The 18,824-nt window shown below is 44.9% G+C and overlaps 1 protein-coding gene across 1 annotated transcript in view; it reads right to left on the reverse strand.

Moving 5' to 3' along the window:
• Positions 1-790: 790 nt before the first annotated feature.
• chst8 (carbohydrate (N-acetylgalactosamine 4-0) sulfotransferase 8) overlaps positions 791-18,824 on the reverse strand; it is a 68,407-nt gene continuing 50,373 nt past the window's right edge. The window contains exons 3-4 of the mRNA XM_084681577.1: positions 2,756-2,793; positions 791-1,627 (exon numbers count right to left, since the gene is read on the reverse strand). Coding sequence (XP_084537703.1) covers positions 791-1,627; positions 2,756-2,793 — 875 coding nt within the window. The remainder of the gene's footprint in view (positions 1,628-2,755; positions 2,794-18,824) is intronic.

Consider the following 18,824-nt stretch of genomic DNA (forward strand, 5'->3'; position numbering starts at 1 on the left):
ATTCCACACTAACCAGTGTACAGCTAATTTCTACAGGTCCTACAGTAATGTGGAACTAGAAGGAGTGTCAGTAGCATTAGCAGTTATTCTACACTAACCACCGCATCACTATAAGAACAATCAATGACATTAGAAAAGAAAAAAAGTCCACAAAGAATCACCGAAATATAGCTACTGAAAAATACATAGAAAAATAGATATAGTCATCTTAATGCCCTTTGTACAATTTTTAAATATCAGTGTCAGAATAAATCTCCCACGAGTGATACGTGTTAATAATGTGTTCTAAAGGGAAGTGTGAGTGCAGTATGTGTGTTAGAAAGATTGGGAGCATGGGGGTAATCAATGGGCCGGCCAGGGGCCGGTAAATGGGCCATTCTCATAGCTTGGCACAACACTTTGTAGAACAGTAGCTAAGACTGACTCTGTAACCAAACATGAATGTTAAAGAGGTAAATAAGAAAAGCTACTCTGAAGGCAAAACAGATGCAGATCGTGGGCACCACATTTTAAAGCATCAAAGTTTTTCTTTACAACACTGACTATGCTGTGTGAGATCGCTTGCAAAGTTCATTTTTGGCAATAAATGTTGGTGCTAAGTGCAAAGAGGAATGGTTATCTGTAAAAATGTCTGACCAAGACATTGCTATTTTCTGTTTTTAAAGTGTCTTATATGACATTACATGACATAAAATAATATTTTTTAAAGGATTCGTCTTTTACTGTACACAGCTCCTTTATGATCATGTGGGAGAGATTTCAGACCAAGATATGGGGATCTCAAAAACAATCAATATAAATCTTTATACGGTTTGGAGATATTAAACATCAAGTAATCCATATAATAGTAGTCGTACACCTTCTGAATGTCTGAAGCATTAATCTGAGCAAAGTACTGGTGTGTTAAGTGCATGGAAGTTCTCTCATCGTTAGGCTTCACGTCTTTAGAAGTGGGGAGGGTGAGGTTGTCCGGCGCGCCCATCATCCTGAGCAGGAATTCGGCTTCCTCTTCGATGTTTTCAAACTTGCCGATGAAGTCATAATCGAGCAGGCAGGGGTGACAGAGCTTATTGACGGTCTCCCAGTGGATGTCCATACCCACGGGCCGATACACGTCTAGCAGGTACTGAATAAACTCCTGGAAGGTGACCCCATCCCCTGTCCTCAGGGCCTCCTTGGAGGCATTTGCCCTGTATTTGGAGATGATTGGGATCCCAAAGTTGGGGTGGTAGTACGTGTTGGGGTTCTCAAACTTGTCCCTGTAGGCTGACACCAGCCTCTGGAGGGGCTCGCGGACAACCAGCATCTTGGTGTAGGTCTGGAGGCGCTTGGTGATGTCCTTTTGTTGGAAGGTGTTGAGTGTCCTTAGAACACTGCCGTGGACTTTCTCCACCTTGATCTTGGTGGAGGAGGCCAGCCCCGCTAGCACTAACAGGATCCTCTTCCAGTTGCTACAGCCGGCCTTGGGAACCTCGCAGAACAGAATCTTGTAGTTGTCCTCCACATAGATGCGGGACACGTGGTGCGGCATGATGGTTCGGTCCATGCTGCTCTTGAATTTGGCGCACATCTGCTTGACCAGCCTCCGACGTGCTTCCTGGACCACAGCTATTCTGCGCCATGTCTCCTGAGAATTATAAAATAAAGTGTTGATGACAGTTGTTAAATATTAAATTAATTATATAGATGTATTGTTTTTCTTCATTTAACTATGAGTCTATTTCTCTCAGTATTCTACATTTGGATCTGAATTGCTTCTATTATCTACGAAACCGAATAAACAAGACCTTGGTGAGTTCCTGAGATTTCTGCAGTATCCAGATTTCACCACTTTATGGTGCTGTTACATTACGTTCTTACTCTCCTTCAAATTCCTGGTTGAAATGTCACACGGTGCATGACCGACCAATAAACTGAGCCCTAATATCGTATAAATGTCTTATAAACACTTAATGGAAAATCTAAATTAGAATCATCTATTGCCTTATTACCATAGCTATCACGCATTCTGACATTTTATTTCAATTAAATGCCATTATAGTGCCATAAAGACAATGGGTTGGACGTGCAATTTTAATATGCAATGAATCAGGTGATAGGATTGCTGAAAAACTCATCTAATCTCTCTCTGATTCCTAGATCTGTCCCAGGAGATAGGTGGAGGAGGACGGGAGGAAGAAGGGAGTGGTTTTTCCCTGACAGCCTCGCCGGTGGACCAGGTGCCCACCTGCCCTTGTGCGGGGACTCTCACTAATGTAAACTCTCTCATCCCTATTGATGATCACAGCGGAGATGAGAGCAAACGAAGGTCAGGGAGAGAGAAGGAACAGAGGGAGGAGAGAGAATGCTGAGGAAAAGCGTGCCTGTCATCTATAACCAGACTCCTATCCTCGCTCTGCAGCCTGAAATCTTAATTCTTAGCCTACCTTAATTCTGACTTGTTTGCAGAGTCAGTAGTTTTATGTCTATTAATGCCTCTGCTACATAGAGGGATTCATCCCCAGACTTTGTCCCCTGACAGAGGCCTGTCCTGGGCTTCTCCAGGCTGACTAGTGTGAGGTCAGACATTAAACACAGCTGTTGTGGCAGGGAGAGAATCGGGACTGACATCCGTGTTGAATGTTGTAATAGATAACAAAGCTATTACTCTATCTCTCTATTCCTCGCTCCGTGTATATCTGTCTTATCTCCCTCACGCTTCCTTTTGTATTTACCTCCTTTCTGTTTAGGGAAAATTTGTAAAAACAATTCAAACCTCTTTGGACTGACGGGGGGGACTTCTGAGATTCACACCTGCAGAGAAGAACAAGGGAGAGAGAGACAGAAAGTGAGAAAGAGAGAATTAAAGAAAAAGACAACACTTAAGGAAACACGACAACATGCGTTGTTAGCGCTTGTCTAAAGAACTCGAGCCAGCCCGTTGATGCATCAGGCCCTGATCATTCAGCCCTTTCCTTGTGCCGTAGTGTCAGACAGCTGGCTGGATGCTGAGAAGACACCTCTCCTCCACACAGGCATGACTCAGATAGCCCTATCTGTCTGCATAATGAGACTCCACCACCATCAAAAGTTGGATAATGAGTTGTGGGCCCAGTTGCAGAGATTGAGTGAGAAAGTGAACAGTTTGCTCTGGGTTTCCATGTGTGCGTGGTTGGGGTGGGGGAGGGGCGAGGTGGGGGCGGGGAGGCAGACCGACAGACTACAGAGATTGGTTTTGTGGCAGCCGAGCAGAGAGAAAGAGAGAGAGAGAGACAGCGAGCGAGGTTGAGGGACAGGTCGCGTGCGTATTGGCAGCTGTAGCAGGTGCACGACAGCAATGTGTTAAGTGTGTTGTCGGTGTCTGTGGCTGGACATCGCCTATTTCCCAGCTTGCCACCGCCCACCTCCACCACCTCCCTTTGCACCCCCACCCCCTTCCTGTCGCACCCCGTACAGCTGATGTGTAATCAGGGCGACAGGCTGGCTCGGTGGCTGCATGCTGGCTGATGGGAGTGCGGGGACACCTCTGTCTGAGTGGCCTGTCACTTCCAATCTGAGCCTGGAAGTGATCGGAACCTGGGGAGGTGGAAGGAAAGGAGGAATGGAGGGATGAAGGGAGGGAGGAAGGAAGGGAGAGAGAGAGACAGAGAGGGAGAGAGACAGAGAGGGAGAGAGACAGAGAGAGAGAGAGAGAGAGAGAGAGAGAGAGAGAGAGAGAGAGAGAGAGAGAGAGAGAGAGAGAGAGAGAAAGAGAGAGAGAGAGAGAGAGAGAGAGAGAGAGAGAGAGAGAGAGAGAGAGAGAGAGAGAGAATAATGACGAGATGAATGGATGGATGGTGGGTGCGATTGCAAGGGGGACCCATATGCGGCCGTTGCCCTTTCTTAAGTGATGAGATAGGCAGCGTGTGTATAACACTTAAGTGTGGTCCACTACTGTGTTGCTATTCAGAGGGTGTGCGTGTTAAATGGGGGGCCGGGGGACCACCACACAGACAGATACAATGCTGTTTTGTATTAGTATGCACTGATGAGGTCTTGTCTTCGTGTCTGGCTTTAATATCAGCCTGTCTCTGTCTCTAGACAGCCATCGGAGGAGACAGAATCAGCCTGTCTCTGTCTCTGGACAGCCATCGGAGGAGACAGAATCAGCCTGTCTCTGTCTCTAGACAGCCATCAGAGGAGACAGAATCAGCCTGTCTCTCTCCACATACAACAGTCTGAGGCTTTAGAAGCAGCCCGTCTCTCTCTCTATGGATGTTGGATACCAGTCTGAGGAAATACAACCAGCCTGTTTCTCTCTAGACACCAGTATGAGGGGGAAGAGCTAGACTGATGGAGGTGATAGGGATCGCAAACGCGTTTGACATTTTCTAATCTTGTTTAGGGCTCTGGAGCGCTTTGCTACCATGGTCCAAATGATGGCTCTTGTTTGAATCTCTGATGTCAGTTTACATTGGCCCATGTAAAACACATTAATATTTAACAAGACTCAACATGTCATCACTGGGCCAACACTGCCTCAGCACGGAAACAAGGCTTGCTACGCACACACACAGATACAATAACGCACAGTGACAACAACACACATTATTGGATCTCCACTAGAGTGTTGTGGTAAGCTCTTGTAGCTTGGGCCATCTGATCAACGATACATGCCTTACTATTGATCCAGGAACCCCATCAAGTTGCTAATTGAAATCTCAGCTCTAATTACTTCCTGCTAAGTAGTGTTTTTTGTCAGGGGGTCGTGGTGTCTCTGGTGTTGTGCACCATCCCTCAAGCCCATCATCAAGATCAGAAAGTCTATTAGTCCATCGAGATCAATTATCAGAAATCATTTGAGAGATTTCCAGTTCTGGGACAAACTAATATGGGTAAGGTAAATAAAGAACATATAAGCATTTTACAGTATTTACAAATAGTTACTGAATCAACATCAATTTCTAAGAAGTCTGTTCAGGTTACAGATTCAATATATCAGATTAGATATTATATCTGAAAACATATTAGACATTAGATATTGTGTATTTGATTCTAATAGGTATAGCTATTTTATAGTTATGGAAGGCTAGTCATGCCTATGTGTTTAACAACACAGATTGGTCCTCAGCACTGGGAAAACAATGTCCCCATGCAGCAGAGCGGAATATAAATGCCATTAGAGAAGTGGTGTTTTCACTATTTTGTTAAATAAACCACAACATAAACAGTGTTTAAACAGTGTTTACTGCTATTATAATTTTGAAAGTTGTATTAACCAAATCTATCTCTGTCCCATGTGTTTGGCATAGGACAGTGTGTATTTTCATTTGATTGCAATTTCACACTCAGTCAATTCTGTAGTCTTTATGCTATTGATTTTTTGGACTGTGGAAACACTGATAAATTGTTGAAAATGAACCTTTGCTTTACACGAGTTGAGAAAATTATTCTAGCAAATACTGCTCACAAGCAAAAATGTTACACTTTAGTCATTTTAGTCAACTACCATGTAACTACATAGCAATACCGAAAGTAGAAACATTGTGCAGTAAGAATTGCTTTATACTTAAATGGTATTAAGTGTGGTATAGATTAAATGTGATATAGATTATTACAAGGTGTTGTAAAGGTCCAGTTGAAGGTTTTATTAACAAAACAAGATTAGTGTTAATTCCTTCAGGTGTTCTGCCGGTAACATTTACCATTTCAGAGAACAACTTTGCCTTCTGCCAATCCCAACCTTGAGGCTTAAGATCCTCCTTGAACCAGAGAAGCATGCATATTCATGCGGGACCCCAGTGTTATCGTAGGAGTCATGAAAGCAAGGACCACATCATTAGTGGATCCATTAACGCCTTTTTCCTCTGAAAGACCCCTGCATGACTCTCCAATATAGACGCACATCAAAGCTTTCCTTTCCCCACTCCCTCCCTCCTTCTCCCTCCTTCTTCTCTGCTATCGCCCACAGAGACACATCCACCAAAGAGAAGCGTAGGACAAAAAACTACCTGAAATAACAAGCTTGTTAAATGAAGGATTGGTGGCCTTGTGCACACGGGGAAGGACTCGTTAAATGCCTATTCTTACCAAGGGGAGGAAGAGGAGGAGAGATCGTGGAGCCAGGCCAACCAGACACAGCCTGGACCTTCCTCTCAGGCCCTAGCTGCCTGGGGTAGCACTGCATGTGGGGCCACACTAACCTTTCATCAGTCATTCAGCTCACAGAGCCTCTGACCTGGACTACCTTACTTCTCTGCCTTTCCCTACTTGCAGTCTGCACTCTTTCCAAACACACACACACACACACACTCTCTCTCTCTCTCTCTCTCTCTCTCTCTCTCTCTCTCTCTCTCTCTCTCTCTCTCTCTCTCTCTCTCTCTCTCTCTCTCTCTCTCTCTCTCTCTCTCTCTCTTTCTCTCTCTCTTTCTCTCTCTCTCTCTCTCTCTCTCTCTCTCTCTCTCTCTCTCTCTCTCTGTCTCTTTCTCTCTCTGTCTCTCACGCTCTCTCTTTCTCTCTTTCACTCACTCTCTGTCTCTCTCTCGCACACACACATTCCTTCCCACGCATGGGAATACTGCAGGGCCTGTATGAGCACAGAGGTGTGGTTTAATAGTGGATATCACTTGAAGAGGAAAGGTATTAGATTGTAAACTCAGGCCCACTGATGTTGCAGGTTGCAGTAATAGATAAAAAGGTGTTACACCATTCAGAATCCTCTGCTACAATCCTGCCTGAATTGAATGTGTGTGAGCTGTGCTCGAGGGCTCGAGTGATGAGGGAAGTTGGATGGTAAGCTGCCTGGACAAGGACCAGTCAAATGGGTGATTGCCTCCAGGTGTCTGGGACTAACCCCACTCCTGGGTACATCGTTCAAGCTGAATGAAATGACCCAAAGGACAGTAAATGAGAGGATGTATGGTGTTGTGTGTATGATGAAGGGTTAGTTAACTCGAAAGAAGAGAGGAGCAGGCTGTATGGTAGGTTGCGAGAGTAAAATTGTGGGTGTTGCATTTCAATCAGAATATTCTAGATAAAAAGAATGACATTTGCTCTACAGCATACTCTGCATCAAGGTTCTCGTGGTAAGAATATTTAGTACAAGGACATCAGAAATGACAATGGGCTTTATGACCCAAACAGGCTGTTTCCAAACATGTTCAGGGCCACTCCCTAATTTGACTCTAAACAGAATTCCTTTTAACAGCTCTTCTGGGACACACAAGTATTAAAGAACACATAAAATAGATATTGGTGCTGCAATGCTTTGGCTTCCATTCAACCTCTGATCTCATCTGAAGGTCAGATTGCAGGCCTCATGCATCATTAGCGGCGATACAGCTTTCATATGAGAAATTCAAGATAGCATAGAAAATATAGGCTATAACCTCATTGCATTAATCAGTGTGCAGTTCTGTACCATACAACATAAATAACACACGGTTTGGCTTGTACTCCCCTCCAGCAGTTACGAGCAAAGCATATTAAGCCGCATCTTTCTTCTGTAAGACGTGTGAATGCCGAGAAGGTCTATTTGTTACGCGACAGAGGACTCCCAATTAAGGCTTCAGAATTGTTTTCCAAATGCTTTACTCTTATGATTTGATCCATCCCAGATGCTTATCCCAGCTCTCATCATTATTCCACCACCGATTATCAGTGTGTATACCCAGCGTAAGGAATGCAGGTTAGGTGATTTCTATATGAGTATTTCCATGGAAACAGTGCATTGCAGCAAAGTGTAAACAGGAAGAAGTGAGTAGAGGAGGGTGGGCTGTTGTAGGATGTCTCGTCTGAAGTCTGACAGCTCACCAACGCGACAATGTGTAAACAAATGTTACCTGTCGACTGTCATCCACGGGTTAAGTGAATTATGATACCCTGAGATGCACCGTTGTCTTTAATTGGCAGCTGGCATCTCATTACAATGCCAGAGAGCTCTTGACCTATGAGAAGGGGAACCTTGCGCTGCGTTTCGGGAGACGCTCCCTTGTCGATGACAGCTCCGACAGCAGGGCCTGAGGTTGTGGGAAAAGTTTGAAAAGTGGAAAGCTCGCCGGAACACAAAATGTATTTTTCTCTCTAGAAGTTCTCTGATGAGCAGTTGGACATGAGAGGTGATCCAGAAGGGTCTGCTGGTAGACATGTTGTTTGCTCCCCCACTAGTCCACCAGAAAGAGAAAAAGAGGATGATGAGAGATGAGAAAGACCCAGAATGGGATCAAGGTCCGAGGTGCTCTGTGTACCCCGTGTCTGTGCTCCATTGGGGGTTGTCTCTTATTACTGAGACGTTCTGTCCTGTGTCTTTGTTAAGCGTCTGCGCTCCAGTGTTCACCCTTATTTGCGGCAAGATTGGGAAGTGGAATTGCCTCTGTCACTGTTTACCTCGTGCTTTCAGCTTTAAGTAAGCTCTGAGCTCACACACAAACTCCTTGGTGTCTTGTCACCCGGACCATTGATTACAGCAAGAGCCTGATGAAGGCAGACATGTGAGCACAGAGGAGGAACAGTGGCTGAATGCTAAGTTAATGGTGAAGGAACTGCTCTGGAGTCTGAAGATTCAATACTCCCCCACTGACTATGGTTCAAGTTCGTCACCCCCCCCCCTCCAGGGAGGAAGAGTATAAAGGGTTACTGCGGGTGAGGAGGAAATATTTCTTCTATCTCTCCATGCGATGCCGCCTATAACAATCCTGACTTTTGAAGGTGGATCGGATTAAGGGGGGAAGAAGTCGAAACACAGCCCAAGCTCGCGTTGCTCCTTGACACTGACTTACACATGGGCACGATTGATTAGCTGTCAGAACCAGACCTTGGAAGCTGCCTATATGAGTTTGGTCGGAAGACAGAATAATGGGAGAAGATACAAAGAGAGGGGAGAGAGAGAGGAGTTTGGCACTTTCCCGGACTGCCTTTCCCCTGTCTTGCAGTTGGAGGAGCACAGAAATGTATTCCGAGCATGCCTCATGGCTCACCTCTAGGGTCTACAGCACCCTCGCCACACCCTTCCCCCCGCGGTCCTTCCCAGTCCTTTCCTTTTCCCTTAGCCTAAAGCCTCTCCTATTTTCTCTGCTACCTACCCTTTCGATCTCAGACCTCCTTCCCCCTAGGTTCCCCGCAGTGCCATAACTTTACCTCTTTGCTGTTTTTATTCCACCGTTCCTTCCCTCAAGTGTCTTATCTGTCTCAGCTTCTCTAAAGCAGCCCACCTATGCCCTCCAGCCTTCAACCGTTCATTTTCTTTCGCTCTGCTACCTGTATGCTGGACCTGCCTCCCTACACCCCATACAATGGAAACACTCCACAATACAACAGCACCACCAACACCAGCATCAGTCAGTGATAGAACAATAATACTGCACCGCCACTACAGGACATCCAATCACCTCAGCCACTAAAATACACATGCTGACGGATAATAAGGCTTATACAGGGGGTAATAACAACACAACTAACTTCTTTTTTAGTCCTTCCTGTTACTTTTCACACATCACTTTTCTTTCTGTCTTTTCTCCCTGCCCAGTGTGTTGAAGCGATGACAGGCCGAGCACTGGAGCAGAGCAGCATTTACTCAGTTACTCCAGAGCTTCCTGCTAATGAGAACAGTGTGTGCTTTTGTGGATGCGCGCGTGAGGGTGTGTGTGTGCGCCTGTGTGTGTGGCATGTAGCGCAACTCTGTCTGTCTGTCTGTCTGACTGACGCTCCCCAATGCCTGAAATAACTCTTGCAAGCACCTGAGGTGGCTTTCGCTCCTTGTCCCCATGGTGGAGGTGTCATTTAGAAATGTGAAACACATATTCCGGAAGTCTTACTTTGTCAGGAAGAAACACAAACAAAAAATGACTGTCGATAGCGCCAAGGTGCAGACTAACCTAAAACATGAGGGGGGGGGATTCAGCCTGGTAGAAATCTGTCTGTTCCTGATTTGTAATGGCTGCTTGCCTGCCTTTACGACTGTTCAACACCTGCCCCCCCCCTCCCCCCCTGCAAGCAGAGCTGCTGTAAGTGCTGTGTTAGCTTGCAGAGGGGAGACACAGCATAATTACACTGATAGTTACATATCACACACATCAACACCAAGTCAAGGAAAGGTTAAAAAAAGATCCATTGGGCAGATTTCACAACCATACCCGAGCCAAACTAAGAAGTGGGTTCATCGTACAAACAAGGCAGCTGGCCTTTTGACAGAACTGTTTGTATCTGAGTTGGTGAGGGAACAGCGGACTGTCTGGCCAGACAGGGTTCTGCAGAACAACATGCCAGGTGTGCCAGTTCTGCTCGTGTCTGCGGGGTGTGTCGGTGTCAGAACGAAAAACATTTGGTTGTGAGATGATAGGCTATTTTTGCATGCTCCCATCTCCTTGTTGGAGGAAGATAAAAATGGGTTCAGCTGTCACTCACAGAGGAGACGGGCGACAATTCTGACATAAATTGAGAAAAAGTGAAACAGGGAACGCTTTTGACTGTTCTTTGTGTGTTCACATACCAGATTGTTATATTGTGCACTGTTTAGGGCAAGACACTATACAACAGCTCAAACAACCACTAAGAATCGGTATGGTATCAAGCAACAGGAAAAACCAAACCATAAAAAACGATTATATCTGTGCCAACACATCCATCCCCATCTTTCAATGCCAAATCCAGTTTGCAGAAACACTCAGAGGAACAATAATGAGAGGCCCTACCTTGGGAGACTGGCAGGAATACGAGGTATCAGGGGGGATCAGCAAAGCGGATATTCACACAGCAGCACCCTCTCTTTTATTCATTGCTTGCGAGTCCAGAGTGACTCAGCTCAGTCTCCCGCCGTCAAGGCTGTCATTATCCATTAGTGTTTCCCACCCAGACACCGCTGCCTCTGTGTGTGTGCTTGTGTGTGATGTGCTATGTGTGTACAGTATATGTGTACTGTATGTATGTGTGTGTGTAATGTGAGTGAGCGCGTGTTTTATGTGTCCACATCCCTCTCAAATGTTACGTACAGAGGCTAGCATCAGTAGAAAGTAAAGAGATCTAGATGTTAACATGTGTCGGATGGCTCTGCCTCGACTGTTCCCACTAAGCAGGCCCTGCATTGGCAGTGCGTCATTACCAATCGATCAAAGAGTCCATTAAGGAACATCTGAGTGGATAGACTAGCTACATGGCTAGCCCTGTGTGTGCTCTCGGGAACAAGTTGTGTGCGTGTGGTTAGAGAAAAAAAGTGAGGGAGAGCGAAAACGACAGAGAGTAAGAGAGCGAGAGAGAGTGCGAGAAAGATGGGGAGCGAGAGAGAGAGAAAAAAAGTGAGAGAGCGAAAGAGTAAAAGCGAGAGAGAGACAGAAAGAGAAGACCAGGAGGCCAGGGCTGGAGCCTGAGGGTCTATTTTGCTCCGCTCCGCTCCCTAAGGAGGACAAGCAGCAGTCCAACATGCCCCCTGTTCAGGCCCTTAGTACAGCAGAGAAGGCTGCTGTGCTCTGGCTGTGCTCTGGTGTATGGGGAGGGGGAGGGAGAGAGGAGGGTTGTCAGCAGGAATCCTGCCAGCAGGCCTCACAAGCACTTTCAGGCCTTCTGTCAGCTGTGAGTGTTTACCTGGGGGTAGGACACTCTCTGGCCATCTGTAGCACACTGACTCTGCTGTAGACACTGGAGCAGCAGAACAGCAGCTGATGGTGGAGCCAGTCCACCGAGGCCCTTATATAAGACCCTTTACTCATATTGTGCATCGTAACCTGCACAAGTGTGCGTGACATGTTTTGTCCAGAACCGGGTCATCTATTTAAAATGAGTGAACCATGACTAATGTTTTTTTTTATTTTTATGATAATACATAAAATGAAAACTTTTTGGTATACAGGATATTCTAATGGATGGCTAACATTTGCTCAATTACCCAGTTTGATTTTGTTGTTCTCAGACATTACAATTCTATTGTGACTTCAGCATTGAATTTGTGGTACAGGAAGTGGAGTTATACAGGAATTTTAGCTGTGTCAAAATCTCTGGGCTGGCTCACAAGGCTGAAGTGCAGTAGTGAAAAGGAGGTTCTTCCTGACGGAGGCTCCCCTCCGCCTCTGCTGAAGCGGAGCACGTCTGTCGGTACGCTACAAGGGCACTGTCACAATAGGGGATCAGAGTTATTGAATGGGATTCCCTTTGAAGGCGAGCAGCCACACTGGCTGACAATGGACTTCTGACAGTGTTCTGTAGTACATGAAGACTGGCTGGAGAGTCGTGAGACACACACACACACACACACACAGAGAGAGAGAGAGAGAGAGAGAGAGAGAGAGAGAGAGAGAGAGAGAGAGAGAGAGAGAGACAGAGAGAGAGACAGAGACAGAGAGAGAGAGAGAGAGAGAGAGAGAGAGAGAGAGAGAGAGAGAGAGAAAGAGAGAGAGACAGAGAGAGAGAGAGAGAGAGAGAGAGAGAGAGAGAGAGAGAGAGAGAGAGAGAGAGAGAGAGAGAGAGAGAGAGGAAAATGTCTGACAAATGAAAAAAGATGATGCTGCCTTCATAAACGTTGGTCGGCATAATATTTAGTCATACTATATGAAGGACCCTTTGTTAACCAGCCTGTGTGTACTGACGGCGACGTGTTACTCCTAGTGTGTCATTGAATGAGTGAATTCTGCGCCAGTGTGTGTGTGTGGGGCTGTCTCCGTTCGATGGCTGCTAGGCTATTAATCTCCACGCCGTCTGTCTGCACTGGTGGTAATATCCACCCGTCTGCTCCCCCCCCCCAAAGTGAACACTAGGGACACGTAAGGTCAGCTCGCATGCGATCAAGCTGTCAGTCTTGTGATGGACATGCCTGATGCCGACTCACGGCGTCTGCTTGAGATAATAGGCAAGGAAGGAGCCTCCTGCTCTGGGAGAATGGTGACCCACTAATGACAGCACCCACTCACACCAGTCCACTGTAAAGTCCTGAGAACGCCTGCCTTCATGTCAGAAAGGTGTGGTGTTATTAATGACAGCCACTTACAGTTTTATTACACCTCCGGCTTATGGGTTTCCTCACTGACGACCTGCTATTGTGGCGTGGGCCCAGTGATGAATTAATGACATTCTCCATGGTGTAGCTGAAATAATGTTGAGGTACATCAGGACGGGGGGTGAAAATTAGCCAGTTGCTCATGGTGTGGGTAGGCTCAGATAATGTTCACCTTTCTTTCAATACTGCGCTTCTACATGTGGGCTCAATGTGCTGCAAATACTCCCATGCCCATAGGCTTCCTGCGTGCTGTCAGGTGTAGTTAGACTATCATTCATTCCTTCCCTTTTTTTCCAAACAGAGAGAATGGGACAGATTAGTCTCCATAAAGCCTTCAGCCTCTGACGAAGAGGTGCAGCCGACTTTCCGAATGGCAGTGTTAGGTTGCCCTTCTTTATGAAAACGATCCCCCGTAGTGTTGTACAATAATTGCACCAGCCTGTCAGCATGAAATAAGTGCCTCCTATTGAGTGTTTCCATCATCTTGGATGTTATGGCACCTTGATAGTACACTCCCAACTAATTGTGAATTGTAATGTCATCTTATCCCTTGAGATATGACTGTCAGCTGTACTCAACTACTGGGAAAACGAGTTACTGAGTTCATCATCAACGCTCATACAAATGTACGAAATAGTATGTATGTTTCTTATCTACAGTAAATACTTAAATATACTATACAAATATACTTAAAAACATACTAAGATCAACAAATAGTATATTCATATGCAGACATTTTAAGTAACATTTCAGACAGTGACAATGCCACACTTTTTATACAGTAGTTTGCTCATAACTTGCTAAGTGTTCAGTTTAATTGCTATCTTCCATTATTAATAAAGGTTGTATTTGTCAAATGAAATACTTTTCAGACAGTTCAAGGTAATGAATGAGATCACATATTAAACTTCATCTGCTTGCTTTTATTTTGTTCATAGGATCAAACAAATTGAGCAAAGCTGTGCTTCAAAAGGTGTATCGTTAGGAAAGCACTACATTAACGAGCCACGCTAATTGCAGCTGAAGGTGGAAATAGAGCTCAAGGCAAAATATACAGTACTGAGAGACCACCCCCTCATCATACACACACACACACACACACACACACGCTATAAATAGGGTGAAATTGCAGATGACTAATTTCCCAACTGTATCATCGGCTTTTGCTCAGCACAATAGCAATGTTTCATCTTAACAAGGCTGATAACCAGAGCCATCTAACCCTGTCTGGATACCAAACCTGTCTGTGTGGCTGAGTGATAGGAAACATTTGGCCTCCCTAACTCAATATGAGACAGAACATAAGCTAATTACTGTAGCCACACATTACCTTTACCTCAAATGTGTGTTCAGAGCTGGTCCACTGGGTGTCCTTCTGTCGTGGAGGGCCTAATAACTGCACAGCCTGAGAAGACTAAAAGAGACTGTACATCTGCTAATTAACCTTAATGGCATATTAAACCTGGTAGCCATCATTCATAACAGCTCTGTATAAACAGCAGCCCTATTGAGATGTAGGTGCTGGTGATAAACAGCACTGTTGGGAGCCCTTCTCCTGTTTCTAACACTTTCACAAATTTTGACTTCCATTTCCCCTCGATCCAAATGTTTTGAAAAAAAGAAGAAAGATGTATTTTACCAGGGAAAAGGTCACGGAGCGAGCTCTGATATGGCTCTGGGAGTCGCCCCAAGTGCCTTCCAATGGCATCCAGATAAACAGGAATGAGATCGTTTTCATAATTGCCAATCTCCAAACTTGGCGTTAGCAGTGCCCTACTGGATGACTTTGGTCCCGAGGGCTAATGAGATACTTTGTCCTCATATTTGCTCCTGTTGCTGTTTTTCCGGCATTTACATGCTTTCTCAGGGTTGCAGAGGAGTCTCCTTTTCAACATTCTCAACAGGCCCAATGATAAACTGAAATAGACTGAAACCATTGCTCAACATTTCATTACAAAGTGAGTTGCGTCAATGCTTTTCAAATCCCAGAGGGTTAAAGTTCATGTCACGTTGATCATGTCAGGATCAAGAGTTGAGCGACACAATCTCCACCTATTTTTGGAAAACCTTTGTGGTGAAATCCGAAAGAGGTATGAGGCAAGCTTTCACGTCAGAAGGATGACAAAGGGTTTGATGGACGTCTGTTGATTAAGTGGCCCAGCACAAAGGGAGACAGGGCATGAAAATCAATAAAGGGGAAAAGCTAGTTGAGGATCCTCAGCAGTGTGGCCTTTCAGAGCTCGTGTCCAGCAGAGGAATACGGCAAGAAAAGGTCAGTAGTGTTTTCTAAAGAGGACATCCCCGCTGGATTGCCACTAAAGCAATTGGTGTGGAAGGTGCCAGTGGATGGACCAACAAAGCCTGCCAGCAAGTCTGCCTGCCTTGGCTATGCAACACACAAGGTGACATGCATGCTGACACACACAAACACACACACCTGAGGAGTTGACCTTAAATGAAACCCACTGAGCGCTAGAAGTCTCATCCCAGACAAATCACATACTCTAAATGCACTGTAGACCTCCAAATCCAGAATGCACTCCCCTAATGGAGATGTTCCATCATTACGGACTATTTGGCACAGGGTTAAGTGACAGATAATGCTAATGTGCCTGTGCTCATTCCTCTACAGTATAATACATATTTCCCTACAGGAAAGGTATTCCGTACAGGTTAGCAGACATGCTAGCTTGGCTATGCTAACCTGGCAATGCTAAGATCTCAGGGTGAGAGACATTAGACACCCTCTAAAACGGCCTGTTCAGGGGGTACTGATGCCTTGGGTGCCAGTGACATTTCAGAGAAGCTGCCTCCCTGCCCCCCCAGTCTGGTGCCCTAAATGGCTTTTAAGAATGAGGAAAGTCCTTTGTGGCAGAAGAAGGACAAATGTCACTCTCACAAAGGATCCAAATTTTCTTTCATGCCCCAGTTGAAAGGCCTTTCAAAAAAATCACAACATTTCCATCAATAAAAAAAAAAAAAACTATATAGGAAGATAAGAAGAAAAGTCTGGAATTGTGGCCCCCTTAAAATACTGGAAAGAAGTTAGCTTTTAATTTTAGCAGCCATTGATTGCCAATGTCTGTGATCTATTCTTAGAACCTCTGTGTGTATTGGCTTTACAAGTGTGTTCCTTGGTACTGGTGTTCAATTCCCTAGTGACTACTCCGTCCACCTGTCTCTTAGTCTAGGTGTTAATCAGCACAGAGGAGGATGTGTTATTAAGTGATGAAAGGGGAGAGGCAGTACTCGGCCCTATTCCTCTAAATCAATAGTTCGTATGGATCAGTGGAATAAAAGGATTTCCAAGCTATTTCATTTAGGGGCCCCAGTCTGTCCAGGTGGGTGGGGAACAGGGAGGTGGGATAGGCAGCGTAATATCTTTGAGGGAGAATTCAATATTTCATCAGGCTTTGGAGAAACACTTTAGCACTCTTCGCCGGAGTTAGCAGACACAGAAAACTCAAACAACAACATCAAAAAGATGCTCTGCTGTTGGAGCTCTTAAGTTTTTAAACAGAATGTTTTCTTATTAAGTGCATTGCAGACATTATTCCAGCTTCGGGCATGGATTGTAATTACAAATTTGATAATTGATGTTCTGAATGTTTTAATTTTCAGGAAAAATTGCGATTTGCCGGTGAACACGAATATCATGCAGAAAATGATACATTAATACAGGAATATTACAGCTGGATTGAATTTCACAGACAAGCACATTTATGTGCTCTTGATTTTTTTCCATCTGAAAAACTAAGCAAGCTCCAGGGCTAAAACAACAGGTCATATGATGCGATGCTATGCTTTTCTGATTAGACTTACACCTTCACCAATCCTTCCACAATCTCAGGTTTTCAAATGTGCAAGGGAAATCGTGTTTGTTGATTAAAAAGATATTGCCCCTTGACAGTCCTATGATGATATAATGAACATGATTGGGTAATAATTCCAATTTGAGCTTTAATCAACCATGCCAAGATGATCTTACATTAAGCCCAAAACCCAGGGTGAGGTGTTTGCATGAAATGAGTGTTTGTGTGTCTGTGAGATTGGGAGTGTGAGCTTACACAAATGTGCTGGGTGCCCACAGTTTGGGTGTGTGTGAAATAGTTGGTGTGTGTGCGTGTGTGTATTTCTAGGTGCCGTCTCAGAGACGAGGTGTGCTGCAGCCCAGAACAGAAGTAGCCCATGCAAAGCACTGCCTCATCTATTTGCTGTCACACCGTGGCCATAGCAGATCTGATAAAGGACAGATTGTTTTATAGCGCTGGGGGTTTGCCCCAACAGCATGCAATTCATTTGACACTGCAGCTAATCTGAATGCTCCATCTTATTCCTGCCTGTTATCAGTTACAGGGCTGCATCGGTTAAGCAAGGTGGTGTGTTAAAGCACAACTCGTCACAATAAATAGCTTCCCCCCCAGTAAGTGGAAGATGAATTACAGTGGCTAGAGTGGTTGAAAATAACCTACATTAGCCCAGGGAGAGGCCAGAGTCTTTTTCAGGGGGCCTGAAAATCAGATGAAAAAATGAGCTCATTCTATGAGGATCTGAGCAAGGGACAAAGTGAGTAAGTACACGTTTGTACAGGTGTGTGTGTGTGTGTGTGTGTGTGAAAGGTGCCCTGTAGGGGTGTGAGTGTGAGCATGGGGGTGTTGTCTGAAACGTAGACCCACATTATTCCCAGACTTCTCAGTCCACAAGTTTTCCTCTCAGTACACGGAGAGCTGCAGGACAGCTCAAGATCACCACCACGTGCGGCTCAGCAGGAGGAGGACTGGGGTCGAAGGGGAAGGGGCAAGGAGGGGCAAGGAGGGGAGTAGGAGGGAAAGAGGTGAGAGTGAGGGTCATAATTACACGGCAACGCAGATTCATGTCTGGTGTCTAGGCATCTCCACACCTCTTGCCCCCCCCCCCAAAAAAACCCCCAATAAGCTCTGGTTCCTTCCACTCCCCTAGGTAGCCTCCTATCCGTCTCAGTAGGAGAGGAAATCATCTATCACAAAAGGGTCAGGGCACCAACATCCCTAATCATTAGCAAAGCATGAACCATGTTAATCTAAATGAATACAATGTTGGTCTGTTGGTGACACATTACACTTAAATAAAAGGCATTGTCATGGTCAGATGCTTTTTTTGCATCTAAGTCGGTTTTTGTTTCTACTGAAATGTCAAGTTCCTATAGTTAGAATTCCTCATGTGAAGCTTTGCTGATTAGGTGCTGTGTGGTGAGACACTGCTATTTACTATTGCTATCTTTCATATGAAAAATGATGTACCCTCTGTGCGTCTGTCCTGACTAGCTAATGAAGAGAAACTCACTTTGAAAATGTCATTTTATAAACTCAGATGCACCTGAATCCAATAAATAATTCTGCAAAATGAACACCCCCCCCCCCCCTCCCTCCCCCCGCTGAAAAGATCATGCAATTTTTATTATGAATATCCAAAGCAATATTTTATTCTTATTAAAATCCATAGGACTGTGTGTCATATTCCCCACAGAGGCAGTTTTAATATCGATATAATTGAATACCTCGGCAGGTTCTATTATTATCTCTCTGTCTCAAGGAAAATCTTGTTCTCTATCTCATATTGTGAGTCAGCAACAACCAAAGATTGCATCATGTCGATAAAAGAGAATCTACAGGTCATGGAGATCGTATCAGCAGATTAACATAATGTATCAACAGCAGTAGGTAATGATTCATATTTTCTGTTCAATTGCTGCAGACAATTACATGAAATAATGTGTGGGGGGATGGATGGTTGCATAATAGCTTTAGAGTTCACCGCCTGCATAATTTTTACTAACACGGGGAAGGTCAACAACTTATTTCATTTAATGGGATATTAATTTATACTCAAACACTATTTACATTCTCTT

The sequence above is a fragment of the Hypomesus nipponensis genome, chromosome 19 (genome assembly GCF_054491055.1).
Source record: "Hypomesus nipponensis isolate SF chromosome 19, ASM5449105v1, whole genome shotgun sequence".
In the NCBI taxonomy this organism is placed as follows: domain Eukaryota; kingdom Metazoa; phylum Chordata; class Actinopteri; order Osmeriformes; family Osmeridae; genus Hypomesus; species Hypomesus nipponensis.